The sequence below is a fragment of the Elephas maximus genome, chromosome 15 (genome assembly GCF_024166365.1).
Source record: "Elephas maximus indicus isolate mEleMax1 chromosome 15, mEleMax1 primary haplotype, whole genome shotgun sequence".
NCBI classification, from domain to species: Eukaryota; Metazoa; Chordata; class Mammalia; order Proboscidea; family Elephantidae; genus Elephas; species Elephas maximus.
In genome coordinates, this window is record NC_064833.1 from 25,391,297 (window position 1) to 25,404,996 (window position 13,700).

A 13,700-nucleotide genomic window follows, 5' to 3' on the forward strand; every position below is an offset into this window, starting at 1 on the left:
GTTAAAAGCAATAAATAAATGAAACACTCCTTTTGTGGAATTAGGTCATAAAGTTGCCTGCAGGTTAAGTTTCTTAAATGGAGTCCCTAGGTCATTCAAACAATTAAGCATTCAAATACTAGCTGAAACATTGACAGTTCAAACCCACTCAGAGGCACTTTGGAAGACAGGGCTGGCAATCTGCTTCTGAAATGTCATAGCCTTGAAAGCCCTATGAAGCAGCTCTACTCTGCGCGCATGGGGCTGCCATGAGTCTGAATCGACAACTGCAACCAACAACAACAGTTAGTAGCAATTTAAATAAAAAGCTGATGATGAGTAGATAAAAGTGGTTGTTGCCATATATTGTAGAGTCTATTCCTACTCACAGTGCCCTATATGACAGAGTAGAACTGCCCCATAGTTTCCCAGGCTGTAATCTTTATGGGAACAGATCACCAGGTCTTTTCTCCCGTGGAGCCACTAGTAGGTTCAAACTGCTGACCTGCTGGTTAGCAGCCAAGCACTTAATCATTGTGCCATGAGGGCTTCTTAGATAAAAGAGGAGGGAGAGGAGGGAAGAAATATCAGTGGACAAAATTATTTATGAAATAGAATTATCTATGAAATGAAGGAGCCCTGTTGACGCAATGGTTACACACTAGGCTGCTAACCGAGAGGTTAGTTGTTAGAACCCACCAGCCATGCCACAAGAGAAAAGATCTGGCAATCTGCTTTCATAAAGATTACATAAAGATTCATAAAGATTACGGCCTTGGAAACCCTATGGGGCAGTTCTACTCTGTCCTACAATGTTGCTATGAGTGGGAATCGACTTGACAGTAGTAGGTTTGGTTTTTTGGTTTGATGTCTATGAAATAGAAAAAAAAAAAAAAATCCATGAGAAAGGAGGTCAAGGCAGGTGAGGGAAGGAAGTGAACCAGTGAGGGCACCAAGATATCTATGGCCTCAGGAGGAAATAGATCAAGGGGTCAGGAAACAGTACAACAGTACGGTGTAAATGTGTGTGATGAGGTGGTAGAGGGGAAAAGGAGACACTACATTAACAAAGACAGGGCATGGATCCAGATCCCAGCACAGCCACAGTTAACCATCTGACCCCAAGAAAGGCATTTATCCTCTCTGGCATTCAGTTTCCTAACAGTAAAATGAGGGATCTGAATAAATAATCTCTTCCAGATTTAACTTTTTTTTAAAAGAAAAATGAATTTGACAGTTTTCATCAGCATTCTGTCCCGAAAACCATACCCATTATGAAGTGAATGATATCTGTAACTAGAAATAGTTGACTTTATTTCTATATCAAAATGTTAAAAGAACATTTTAATGAGAAGGGATATACTGTTATTTCAATAATGGAGATTATCCATTAATATTATCCATAGTATTAGCAATTCATGATCCAAAATTTCTGCTTGACCTAGCATGAGATTTTGTTAATGTTTACGATCTCTAATATTTTCAAAGATAAGTAATTCTGTAATGTGAGATAATAGGTGTTTTAGAGCCTTTATTATACATTTTTAAGCAAAGTTACAAATTTCCCAAGAAAAAGTCTCTCTGTGGTCACTCAAATACATGATACTATCAAATACAATGTTGCTGCCCTTTAGAATATGACTTTGTTTCCATGAAACCAACAAAAACAGTTACACACATAGCTAATGGGTAAGTAATCTCTCATATTCTGCTCCCAATATAAATTCGTTGCAGAGTTTTATTTATTCATCGATATGTACTCAGTGTGTTCCTCTTTGCTTCCCACTTGGCATGAGCCACTTTCAGCTCCTCAAACATACCAAGCACTTACTCTTCCATGTTTACTTTTTTACCATGTAATTCTCTCAGCCTGGAAAATCACCCTATGCTCTATGGAGGTTTCCCTAACCCTACTCTCACGGCTTTTTGTTTTAGCTCTCAACCTAGCCATCATTCTTCTGAAATAGCATTCTCTGATGCCCAAAGTTCAGGTGAAATCCAGGTTCTGTTACAGTATTCTCATTGAACACCCCCAGCATTACAATGAAATGCTCTATTATAATTGCCTAGTTTCTTCTGGGACCCTAAACTTCAGGAAGACAGAGATCTAGGACTGGGAATATTTTCTTCTGCATTAGATATTCAACACTTAGCACAACTATGTTCAATCAATAATTGTTAAATAAATACAAATAAATTAATAAAATAATTGCAGGTGGCACTATGGGACACATTAAAAGGAACTAGAACTCTACAGAACATTTAAATCAGCTACCCTGTGAGGCAGTTCTACTCTGCCGTATAGGGTCTCTATGAGTCGGAATAGACTCGACAGCAACAGGTTTGGTTTGTTTTTGTTGTTGTTGTTATACTTATTGTATATGTGCATACTGACTGGTATTTTATGATTAAGAAAACAGCAAGTAATTTTAAGATCAATTAACCACAATTTTCCCATATAGTTGAAAAGCCTATTTTTAAAAAATATAATTTAATACAATTTACTGCCTATCTTAACAGAGAAGAGAAAGGAAAACATATTAGCATGTACGTGTATATTTTACCAAAAAAGAAACTACAGAGAAAAAACACATTAATCAACTGTTTCCTTCAGGTACTTAGAATATTCGAGAAATCAAATCAACGGCATAGGGCTTTGCGTTTTTCAGGACATAAATTTGACGACTCAGTCAACAACTCATAAAATTTTACAAAATGCCCTGAAGTTGCAAAGCAGAAGTTTCAAATTCCGAAGCAGTGGCTTCTAGGAATTTCTTGAATATACAAAGCACAGAAAATTGTGAGGCAGATATAGATGTCCGTTACCTGTCCAGCGTGAAGGCATACATCTTGGTGGCCTTGTCATTCACCAGATAAGTTCTTTCAAGAAACTCCATGGCAGTCAGGATAAGAGCTTTTGTTGTTTTAACTCATTGCCCAGTTGGGAAGCCAAGGAGCACCACAATTATTCACAGGCTTTTACAGATAAAAAATAAAAAGTCCTTAAAGCACAATAAAAATTATTTAAAAAAAAAATAAAAAGTCTTCTAGGACACAAAATAACAAGCTTCCTACAACAGTGTCTGGTAGGTCTGCTAAAATTTTTACAGACTCTTTGAAGTATCACCTGGCCTCATTCTCTCACCCACAGAGACTCCTTTCCTGGGAAGATTTGTAGGTGGGTCGGATGAAGTGTGTGTGAGTATGTGTGTGTGTGTGTGAGCGTGTGTATGTGTTTCCCATGCTACCTGATTCAACTGTGCTTTCCAAGAGGCAAAGGAGCTCAAGGGTTATCTACTAATTGCTGATGTAGGGGTTTGGCCTTCAGATCAGAGCACGCCTAGGTGAACTGCAAACAGCTACCCTTTGTACACTAATCTCATTCTCATCTTTTTTTTTTTTTTTTTTTTTTTGCCTCTCCCACAACCTAAAAGAATTACTCCTGGGATTTAGCTCTAAAATGACCTCTAAGCAGCTGTCAGGATTTACTCCTCCTCCTCTAGGACTGTTTTGGGATTTCACTACTGAAGTGAAGGACAAGGGTCGTTAGTCAACCGAAGTCTGTAATCTGAAACGGTTTCTGGTTCAGCTGCTTTAAAACCTTTGTGACAGGTAGCAGAAGGGCAGATTCAGCTTCTAAATAAATAACGGTCCTCAATCATGCAAGAACCAGAATGATCCACCTTCTCTTTGGCCAGGATACCCTCTGCTGAGGGTAAAAGGAAACTCTATCAAGCAAATCACAACTGTTGGGAATGGAGCCTTCAGGAGATGCTCCCAAGAGAACATCAACCCCCAAACTCCTAGGAGTTAACATTTGACCTCATTACAAAGCTCTTCCATTTCCACATAAGGCAAGTGGCTGTAGCATAATGGCGTCAGGCTGGCTAAGTGGCAGGCATTTATCAAAGAGTGCCTGAGTCTTAAACAGGTGCATAGAATGTGTGTGGACAGAGTAAAGAAAAGAGGGTGAATCCAAACACAGTCCTCATTTTCTTTCTTCCTCTGTTGATAGCTAAACTAACTAAACTTCTTTCAGGGTGGTTTGTTGTTGTTGCGTGCCACTGAGTCTATTTTGACTCACAGTGACCCCATGTAAAAGAATAAAACTGTCCCGTAAGGTTTTCTAAGCTGTAGTCTTTACAGGAGCAGATCGCCAGGTCTTTCTGCCACAGAGCAGCTGGGTAGGTTCAAACCACCAACCTTGCAGTTAGCAGCCAAGCGCTTAGCTGTTGCACCACGAGGGCTCCTTAACTAAACTTCATTCATGATAGTTTAGTCCCAAGCATAGCCCAGTGGTTCCGCATCATGGAAACTTGCCCACCTTGCTGAGCAAATACTAAACCAAATATTGTCCCCGGAAGGAGAACAGGCTGTCGTGGAGCTTAAGATTTCAAATATTCACATCTGTAATATAAATTCTAAAGTCTTCTCCTACTATCCCGTTGTCTAACTGATCATTAACATAGCTCTGAGAAATGACTCTGGAGAGGTCCACAAGGGAAAAAAAAAAAAAAAAAAAGATTTTTCCTTGCAGGAGAAGGTATGAAATTTTGGGTCTAGCGTTAGCAGAATAAAAATGAAAGTATTTCTTTCTCACGGATCCTTACTCTTAACTTTGCAAAATATTAGGTCATTCTGTGGAGGCAAAAGAAGGAAACCAGAAAAGAATTACTGATCAAACCATGCAACACATTGCCATAATTTACAGCTTGAATCATTTGTGAGTAATTTTTAGCACATTGTAAGAGAAACAGAATTCAGGTGAGTTAATGTCAAAAAGTGAGAAAACTAGTCCAAATCAGGCTGAAAACCATTATGGAGAAGTGCAAAGAAGAGAAGAAAGGCAGTATTTAAATGCAGGGAAGAGAATATGTGGCTATAGATACCAGCGGGACAATCTGGGAGTTTGAGATTCTGCACCACGAATTTTGTCACGAGTACAAATATGGATGCACCAACATATTTATATCTGTTTAACTGAAGTCTGTATTAACTGAAGTCTATAATTCTGTAAGTATTGAGAATACATACTAGATTGCTAATGTGGGTTTCCTGGGAATGAGAATAGGATAAGGCTGATATAGGACACGGTAAGGTAGAGATTCAAAGACATCAATTCTTCAGTCTCCCCTATTCTTTGTTCAGCTTTTGAATTACGGTGTTAGCCAAGAATATTGAATAAACCATGAACTGCCAAAAGAACAAACATATCTGTCTTGGAAGAGGTACAGCCAGAAAGCTCCTTAGAAGCAAGGATAGCGAGACTTTATCTCACATAATTTGGACATGTTTTCAGGAGGGACCAGTCCCTGGAGAAGGACATCATGCTTGGTAGAGTGTCAGTGAAAAAGGGGAAGATCATCAACAAGATGGACTGACGCAGTGGCCCCAACAATGGGCTCAAGCATAACAACGATTGTGAAGATGGTGCAGGACTGGGCAGTGTTTCCTTCTGTTGTACATAAGGTCGCTATGAGTCGGAACCAACTTGACAGCACCTAACAACAACAGCAACAAAGGTAGAGATGAGAAAAGAAGGAATGGGGGATCCAACCAAAGAAGGACAAGAATCACTGCACACACAGACACACACAAAAAAAGTGTATTCTATGATCTGTTATTTATTTACAGGTTGACCTATATGAAATTGCTACTTTTATAGGATCAATATTATTTGACATCAGCAATTTCATATAGTTCAACTTAAATATATATGCACACATATATGCACACCTATGAAGTTATAACTATATGTGTATACACATATGATAAGTTTAAAAATAAAATATTAAATGTGTATATTTTAAATGCAATTGGGAAAGATTAGGCACCATTTGCATCAAACATTTGTCAATTTCAAAGTGCCACCCTTGGAGATAACTACTATAAACCATAGCTTCTGGTGTGAGTAGAGCAGGGAACAGCGGATTGCAGGGGAGAAAACTTTTATGTTAAAATAAGTAAGTTTTGCCTCTACAAATTTAGATGCAGGTAAGATGTGATCAAGAATGGCCTGCACACCTGTTGATCACATTATCCTTTTACAAACTCGTTTTAACTTCACCATCATTGTCCCACCCCTTTCCCTCCCCCTGATATTTTGTCAGCACAATGTTTCTTAAAAATATTTCATCCTCCCTGACTAACTCTTGGCCCAGTTTGACATGCACTGCACACCAATGGCCAATGGCCCTAGTCAGGCTCCACAAGAAGCACAGAATATGTATTTACAAAGCAATACAGACCAAAAAAAGCAAATCTCCTCTCTTGTGGACAGTTGGTTTTGGTGGGCACTATGCTGCTCATTCCGGTTTCCTAGGCAACCATCCTGAATTGCAGGTTGTCCTCTCCGCCCACTCTCCATCACAAGCTTGTAGCAACTGAAGGGGCAAAATGCGATTCATAGCAGTTACCTCTGGGAATAAATATTCTGTCAGCCACACGAACACCACTGACACAACTGAAGGACTGGTTTGGCTCCTCAGTGCTAGCTGTGCTGGCCATGATTTCTGAATAGAGCTTTACAAACAGTAGCTACTACTTGTGTGAGAAATAATTTACACATTTGTCTTAAACACTTTTTGATATTTCACTTGCAGCTAGGATGTGTGTGTTTATGCAAAACCAACATGATCATCCCTAGACACTAAAGTGCAGTGTCCGCATAATTTGCGTTTCTCCAGATTTCAACCCTTCTCCAGAAATACGTCATATTGCCGTTATTTGCATGTAACTATCTCTAAAAAGAGACACAGAGGTGTACTTATTTCTAAATAATAAATGTACATTTTCACCATGCTTGGATCTTTCTGTCCCTTTGCAGAGGCAGTGTGGTGAAGTGGTATAATACATGGGCTTTCCAATTAGACTTTGTTTCAATTTCTGCTTTGATCACTTCATTAGATGTGTGACTTTGAACAAGTTACCTGACCTTTGTGTTTTCCAGTTTCTCGTTTATAAAATAGGGGCTTTAATAGAATCCATCTTATGGAGTTCTTGTGAAGAGTAAAAGAGATCATGCCTATAAAAGTTCTTAGTATAATCTCTGCCATGTAATTGGTTTTCAATAGATGTGCGTTGCCTATATACTTGCCCTATATGTCTTGCCCGTCCCTGGGGAATTGGTCCCAGCCTTACCATAAGTCTAAGAATTACCCATGAAAAGGAGGCTCCATTAAGGAAGCATAGGTTATTGAAGAAATACCTGGGGACTAGGACCTGCCATCAACTGTATGACTTTGGGTAGATCCCTTAACCATTCTGAGCTCAACTTTTGCAAAGAATAGATTTATGCCTGCTTCATACTACCCCCTTAGCAAGAAGTACCATTCAGAATGCATCCTCAGTAAGTAGTTTTCTCTTACAACAACTCGACCTGCATAATTACCTACTAAAGATTCTAGACTTATGTATTCCTACACAGACTATAAAAAAAAAGAGCTCATTAATTCCAAGCTGGCCAGCAGTTTCTTAGTAAGGTGGTTTTGTGGTTATTACTATAGAGTGAGTTTTTCAAAAGTTCCATCCAAGAACCTAAAAACAAAAACATTTGGAAATTTAATTGCATTGTATTTTAGAGGACTTTATGAAATTTTCATTTTAATCTAAAGTACACATGCATAAAACACAAGTCATTTTCTGATATTTCACACATTAGTTGAAAATGGACTGAAAGACATTTGATTCTTCTTTCTTTCTTGATAAATTAGGACTATATAACTTTTTTAACATTTTTATTTTTAAAGAGATCAAGCTGTAGAAATGTTTCAGTGAAGATGCAGTATGTGCTGAGAAAAGAAAGACACGATACAATATTTATACTAGAATAATAAAAGAAATATTTATTAAGCTTCACAGATGCAAATAAATAATACAAAAACAGGACTAGCTGTGTTTTTTTTTTTTACTGTTCAAGACAGTGCCAGATTTATTAAGATACTGATAACAAACGGCATAATAATGACAATGAAAAAAATGAGGTATTCGACTTATGTCAGAACCCACCTACGACATAGTCAGAACAGAACCCCTAGCTGTGTTTTGATAAGAGGAAAATATTGGCACAAGATAGTTAAAATGTTTATAAAGGCTATATTTTTTCGATTAGTTCACATGAATCACACTTCTTTTTCCAAGCAGTCTACAAACTTGAGCTGATTAGCCCTTCAAGGTAACCTGTCGGTTAGATTCGGTTGACTGTGTCTTGCAAACTCCAAAGTGGTTGGCTGCTGGCTTCTCATTCACGCAACTATATGCTTCTCTATTTTTGTTTTATGTAGGCAAGAAAAAGAGAGTTCCGCAGAGCTAAAGCATGATTTTAGGCATTAAAATGAACAACACAGACAAAAATGTACTTCTAGTATTCCAGCTCCTTGGCCTAAAAATGTGCAAAGAATTACTGAAAACTAAAACACTGAATTCCTGAATGAAAGAGAAAGAAAAGAAATAGAGCCTTCTTGTCATTACCTGGAATGCCACCATTTAATTTTCATGAGTACAGTTTACTTTCCTTTAGTGAAAGGCCTTAGGGGGAAGGATTTTCACTGAGAATCCCCAGATGAGTGCCAGAAGAGCAAAGACATAGCTCATCTTCTCCTCTGACTCTCCAAGTCTGGATTTACTTGACTCCTGGCTGACAAGATTGCCTCTCAGGAGAAAGTCCCGGAGACAAGACAAAGGCTGCCTCAGTGCTTTCTCCTGAAAGACTGAGCCATTGCATTTTATATCGGATCCAAAAATCATCAAGGGAAGGCAGCTGTCTTTTCTGCTTGGAAGCACAGCCACAAGGCATTGCAACTGATTCATCTTTCCTTTTGGTATTAATGAATTTGTTTCTGTGCATCTACATTTAAAAGTGCCTCTAATCCAATTGTAGCGAATCTCCCCACCACCATCAGGGGACTAGTTCTTTGAATTTGCATCCAAAGCAGATAAGTGAGGCATCGTATTACCTTTCGCCACCATAAGCTCTCTCCCCAATCACCCAGATATTGGCTAGTGGGCAGACGACAGAAGGTTCCAATTCCTTTGTCATCAGATCTCTCTGGAGAATAAGAAAAATGTTCAGTTATAACAAACACACACAGGGTGCATTGTTGAAAATATTTTATTTGGCAAACAAAAACAAAAAACCAAACCGTTGTGTTGATGTTGATTCACTGCAACCCTAAAGGAGAAAGTAGAACTGCCCCATAGAGCTTCCAAAGAGCTTCTGGTGGATTCAAACTGCTGACCTTTTAGTCAGTAGCCATAGCACTTAACCACTACACCACCAGGGTTTCCTATTTGGCAACAGGTTTTTAAAAAGCTTTATGTGCCTAGGATAATATTCCCCGTTAGTTCTTAGAGAAACCCTGGTGGCATAGTGGTTAAGAGCTATGGCTGCTAACCAAGAGGTCAGCCGTTTGAATCCACCAAGCACTCCTTGGAAACTCTATAGGGTCGCTATGAGTCGGAAACAGCTTGATGGCAACAGGTTTGGGTTTTTGTTTCTGTTTTTTGCTTTGGCTTTTTTTTTTTTAGTACTCAGAATCTAAAAATAAGGTATTCTCCTGAGTCTTCCCCAAAGTTGTGATACATCACCATTCACAGAATGACAGCTTCCTTTTAAACATTATAAAAGTTCAAGTTAAACTGATATAAAAAATAATATGCTGAAGATAATGAGAATGTTCTCCTATATATGGCAAAACTGTAAGTGATGGGTTTTCATAGGAATTGGTTTAGGCTAGGATTTGGGACAACCTGAAATTCCTTGTCACAAGGTAGTTTCCAAGAAAGCTGGTAAATAGTAAACTCAGACACCCTTTGGCCATTTTCTCTTGAAGAAAACAGGGAAGTAGAAATCAATTCTATGGCTAATGCAATGTCCCAGTGAATAACGAATCCTCCATCACTTCTTAGAATCATCCATATTTTAGTTGCTGCTGTCAACAAATGAGGAACAGTGCGTTTTGATCTCCTTGATACTACTTCATCATTCTCCTTCGCTTTTTAATAAAGGCCAGACCCCCAACTAAAGTGAAGTATACTGCTTAGTCCTGAGGTTTGAACACGATGGGTTATTCTGCTCAAATACATTCTTTATACGGCTGACCAGCTAGATTAGATGGCTTTAAGAGTTCTACTCTAATCCACGTGGTCATTAGCTACCAATTCAAGACTACTTCTTTTTGCTAGGTAGATAGGATTATGGAAGTTCTGGGTTTTGGTTTTTATCCAATATCTCTCCAAGCCCTGGTGGTGCAGTGATTAAGTACTTGACTCCTAACCAAAAGGTTAGCGGTTTAAGCTCACCAGCTGCTCCATGGGAGAAAGATGCGGCAGTCTGCTTCCATAAAGATTACAGCCTTGGAAACTCCATGAGCAGTTCTACCCTGTCCTTTAGGGTCTTTATGAGTCAGGGTTGACTCAATGGTAGTGGATTTTATTTTTCTGGTATTTAATGTGTCAGACAATATAATAAACTTCCGTGTATTTAACTCTTCTCTAAAGATATTTCTCCTCAAGAGTACTGTCTTTGACACCTGAATCCAGCCCCAGCCATCCATTTTAACAGTTACTACTGTTGAATTGATCATATTTTCACGTAAAATGACCCCAGTTGGTGAATTTGGGGGCTGCAAGTTCTAATTTCTGTTTATCTTTTTGATTTTCCATGTGTCAATGATTAAGTCAGTTTGCTTCTTTCTGCCAAAATTCCTACCTGGAAACATTTGAATGACTGTGATGAGCCACCTCAGAGGACTCTCGTGAGTAAAACTAATCCCTTTCTTCCTTAGAAGAACAAACCACTTCCCAAGAATTTAATATTGCTAAATACGTTAAAGCTAGAGAAGATGTATATTCATAATATGAAAAAAAAAGTACCATTAGATAAACACTATCTAAATAAATTTTTAACTTTTTTATTAAAAAAGCAGAACATGCACAGCAATATGTGTTTAACATTCACAAAGGTAGACAATGAACAGTAAGTCTTCCTCTCACCTATAAGGAGTCCCTGAGTGCTGCAAACAGTTGCAAAATGAAAGGCTCGAGGTGCAGGTCTATGCAGAGGTGAAGAAAGGCCTGGCAATTTACTTCTGAAAAGTCAGCCATTGAAAACCCCATGGAGCACAGTTCTACTCTGAAACACATAGGGTCACCCCGAGTCAGAGTTGACTTAATGGCAGCTCGTTTGGTTTTCTGACCTAAAACCCTAGGCCGTTTCAGGGAATGCAATCAATTTTAAGAATACACTGAATATCTTTACAGAATTCTTTGTGCATTTATGGGGGCCCACACACGCGTGTGCAAACACACACACACACACACACACACATACACACACACTCTTTTTTAAGCCAAATTTGACAGATTTGTGTGAAGCTGCTTTCTGGTGGCTCCTAAATTAGCATCAGTAATGAAGCTGTTTCCTTTGCCAGTATTGTTGCTACGAGACTCCCAGGCCTGTCCTCCAGCTACTGGACCAGGCGAATTTGATGGCGGTGGCTGCTGTTCCATCACTCTCCCACGAGTCAGCCAGCACAATTCCACTTACCACCCTATGTCTTGTATACTAGCAAGTTGAACCAGTAAAAGTTTGCAGGAGTTGCTTTTTATTGGGAGAGAAGTGAAAGAAGGAAGGAAGGAGCCCTAGGAAACAACTCAGCTCAGTCATCAACTTAAAAATTGGTACGTCATCACCATCCTCCTCCTCCTCCCAAGCTTGATGAAGTTGCTACCTCTCCATGTCACTGTGCTAAGCTCTAGCGATTTAGACACAAATACCTCCTGCTCTCTGAGAATTTATAGTCTAAGACAGAACTGAGTTTGAAAGCAATGCATTCAGTACAGGGTAACTTACTCCACCAAAAAAAAAAAAACCCAAACCCATTGCTACAGAGTCGATTCTGACTCATAGTGGCCCTATTGGACAGAGTAGAACTGCTCCGTAGTGTTTCCAAGGAGCACCTAGTGGATTTGAATGGCTGAATTTTTGGTTAGCAACCGAGCTCATAACCACTGCACCACCAGGGCTCCAAAATACCATAGTAATCACAAACCAGCAGACATATCACAGTACAGCCAACATATTCATAGCATTCATGCACAAAGCCTGGACAAAGTGAGAGAGGACAAGTGAATTTCTCTAGCCCGGTTACCATCAGTGCCAACACTAAAAAAAACTACTAGACATTAGAAACTCTTATTTTATCCCCTTGAACTATTAGATACGAGTCTGTCAATCAAAACTATATCACACATTATCTTATAGTTTCTCATGGCTTGAAAAAAAAATCTCACTCTCTAGAGCCTGAAGTTATAGACACTAAAGCTTATAATGTTGTTCTGAACAGTTAGACAACTTAAAATGAAGCATCGACTTTGGCACATGAATCCAAATATTTTTCAGTCTTGCAGGGATAGGTCACAAGAAGGTGAATCCTTTCTGGCTGAGTCTAATTGTGGAAGGAATGGTAGCGCACAAGAAATAATATCTTTTCCAACACCCTCAGGGCAAAATTATCCTTGTCGCTCTACAAGGCAGATCTCTCTTACAGAGGGTTTCAGTTATTACTCTTCAGCATAGTGTTTACAAACACTCAGCAACTTATTATTCAGTAGATGAGAGGAAGTGAGAAGGCTCCCAAAAGAAGTAATTTAACTAAACATGCCCATCATTTTTCCCTCAGAACTTCCACAAGAGAGATTTCTTTCTCCTGCATTTCAAAAATAAATGTGGTCCACATAATAATTAGACTTTAGAGATGTTTACTAAAATGAACACCTGAGAATATAACAGTGTCTTAATATAATCAACGAAGACCAGAGGACACGTCCAGTGGCCTCTGTTTCAGAGAGCAGTATAGTGCCTAACTGGAGCCTTGGTGGTGCAGTGGTTAAGAGCTTGGCTACTAACCAGAAGGTCAGCGGTTTGAATCCGACAGCCACTCCTTGAAAACCCTATGGCACAGTTCTGCTGTGTCCTATAGGGCCACTATGAGTCAGAATTGACTCTATGGCAACGGTTTTTTTTGGTTTATAGCCTATAATTGATTGTAGATAGTTTCTACTGAACTACTTCTTTTGTTTTTAAGATTGACACTCAAAGGAGTAAATGTCAGTTATATGGAAATAACCCTCTTAGACAGCTCCTCCCCCAGTACAGCTTTCTCTGCCTGGAACACTCCCTCTCCCTCTGGCTGTGCGCGTGCTGGCTGCTTTCTCATTCCGGAGGTCTCAGCTCCGATAGCACCTCCTCAGAGAGGTCTTCTCAGTTCTCCTGATAAAGCAATATGATCACAGCCATTTCCAGTTTCTCCCCTTTAAAACAGCCAGTGTTACCTCTATCTGTGTTAACCTCCTCATTTCTGTGTTTGTTATTTCTTTGAGGGCAGTGGTCACTGTTCCATCACTCTCCCATGAGCCAGCCAGCACAATTCCACTTCCCACCTCTTGTTTGCTAGAAAACTAAACAGGTTAAATTTCAGAATAGTTGCTTTTCACTGGGAGAAAAGTGAAAGAAGAAACAAGGAGCCCTGGGAGAACTTAGCTCAGTCATCAACCTAAAAATTGGCACAGCGTTGTTACCTTCCTCTTCCTCCTCCTCCTCCTTCTTCCAAACTGGATGAAGTTCCTACTCCCCGTGGCACTGAGCTGAGTGAGCCACAGCAAAATAGATGCACATAGCTCCTGCTCCCTGAGAATTTATAATCTGAGAGAACTCAGTCTAA

General features: G+C 39.3%; 1 protein-coding gene across 1 annotated transcript in view; it reads right to left on the minus strand.

Annotated features, from left to right (window-relative positions):
* The window catches only part of SLC30A8 (solute carrier family 30 member 8), a 37,638-nt gene extending 34,762 nt beyond the window's left edge, over window positions 1-2,876 (minus strand). The window contains exon 1 of the mRNA XM_049853856.1: window positions 2,806-2,876. Coding sequence (XP_049709813.1) covers window positions 2,806-2,876 — 71 coding nt within the window. The remainder of the gene's footprint in view (window positions 1-2,805) is intronic.
* Between the last annotated feature and the right edge of the window lie 10,824 nt (window positions 2,877-13,700).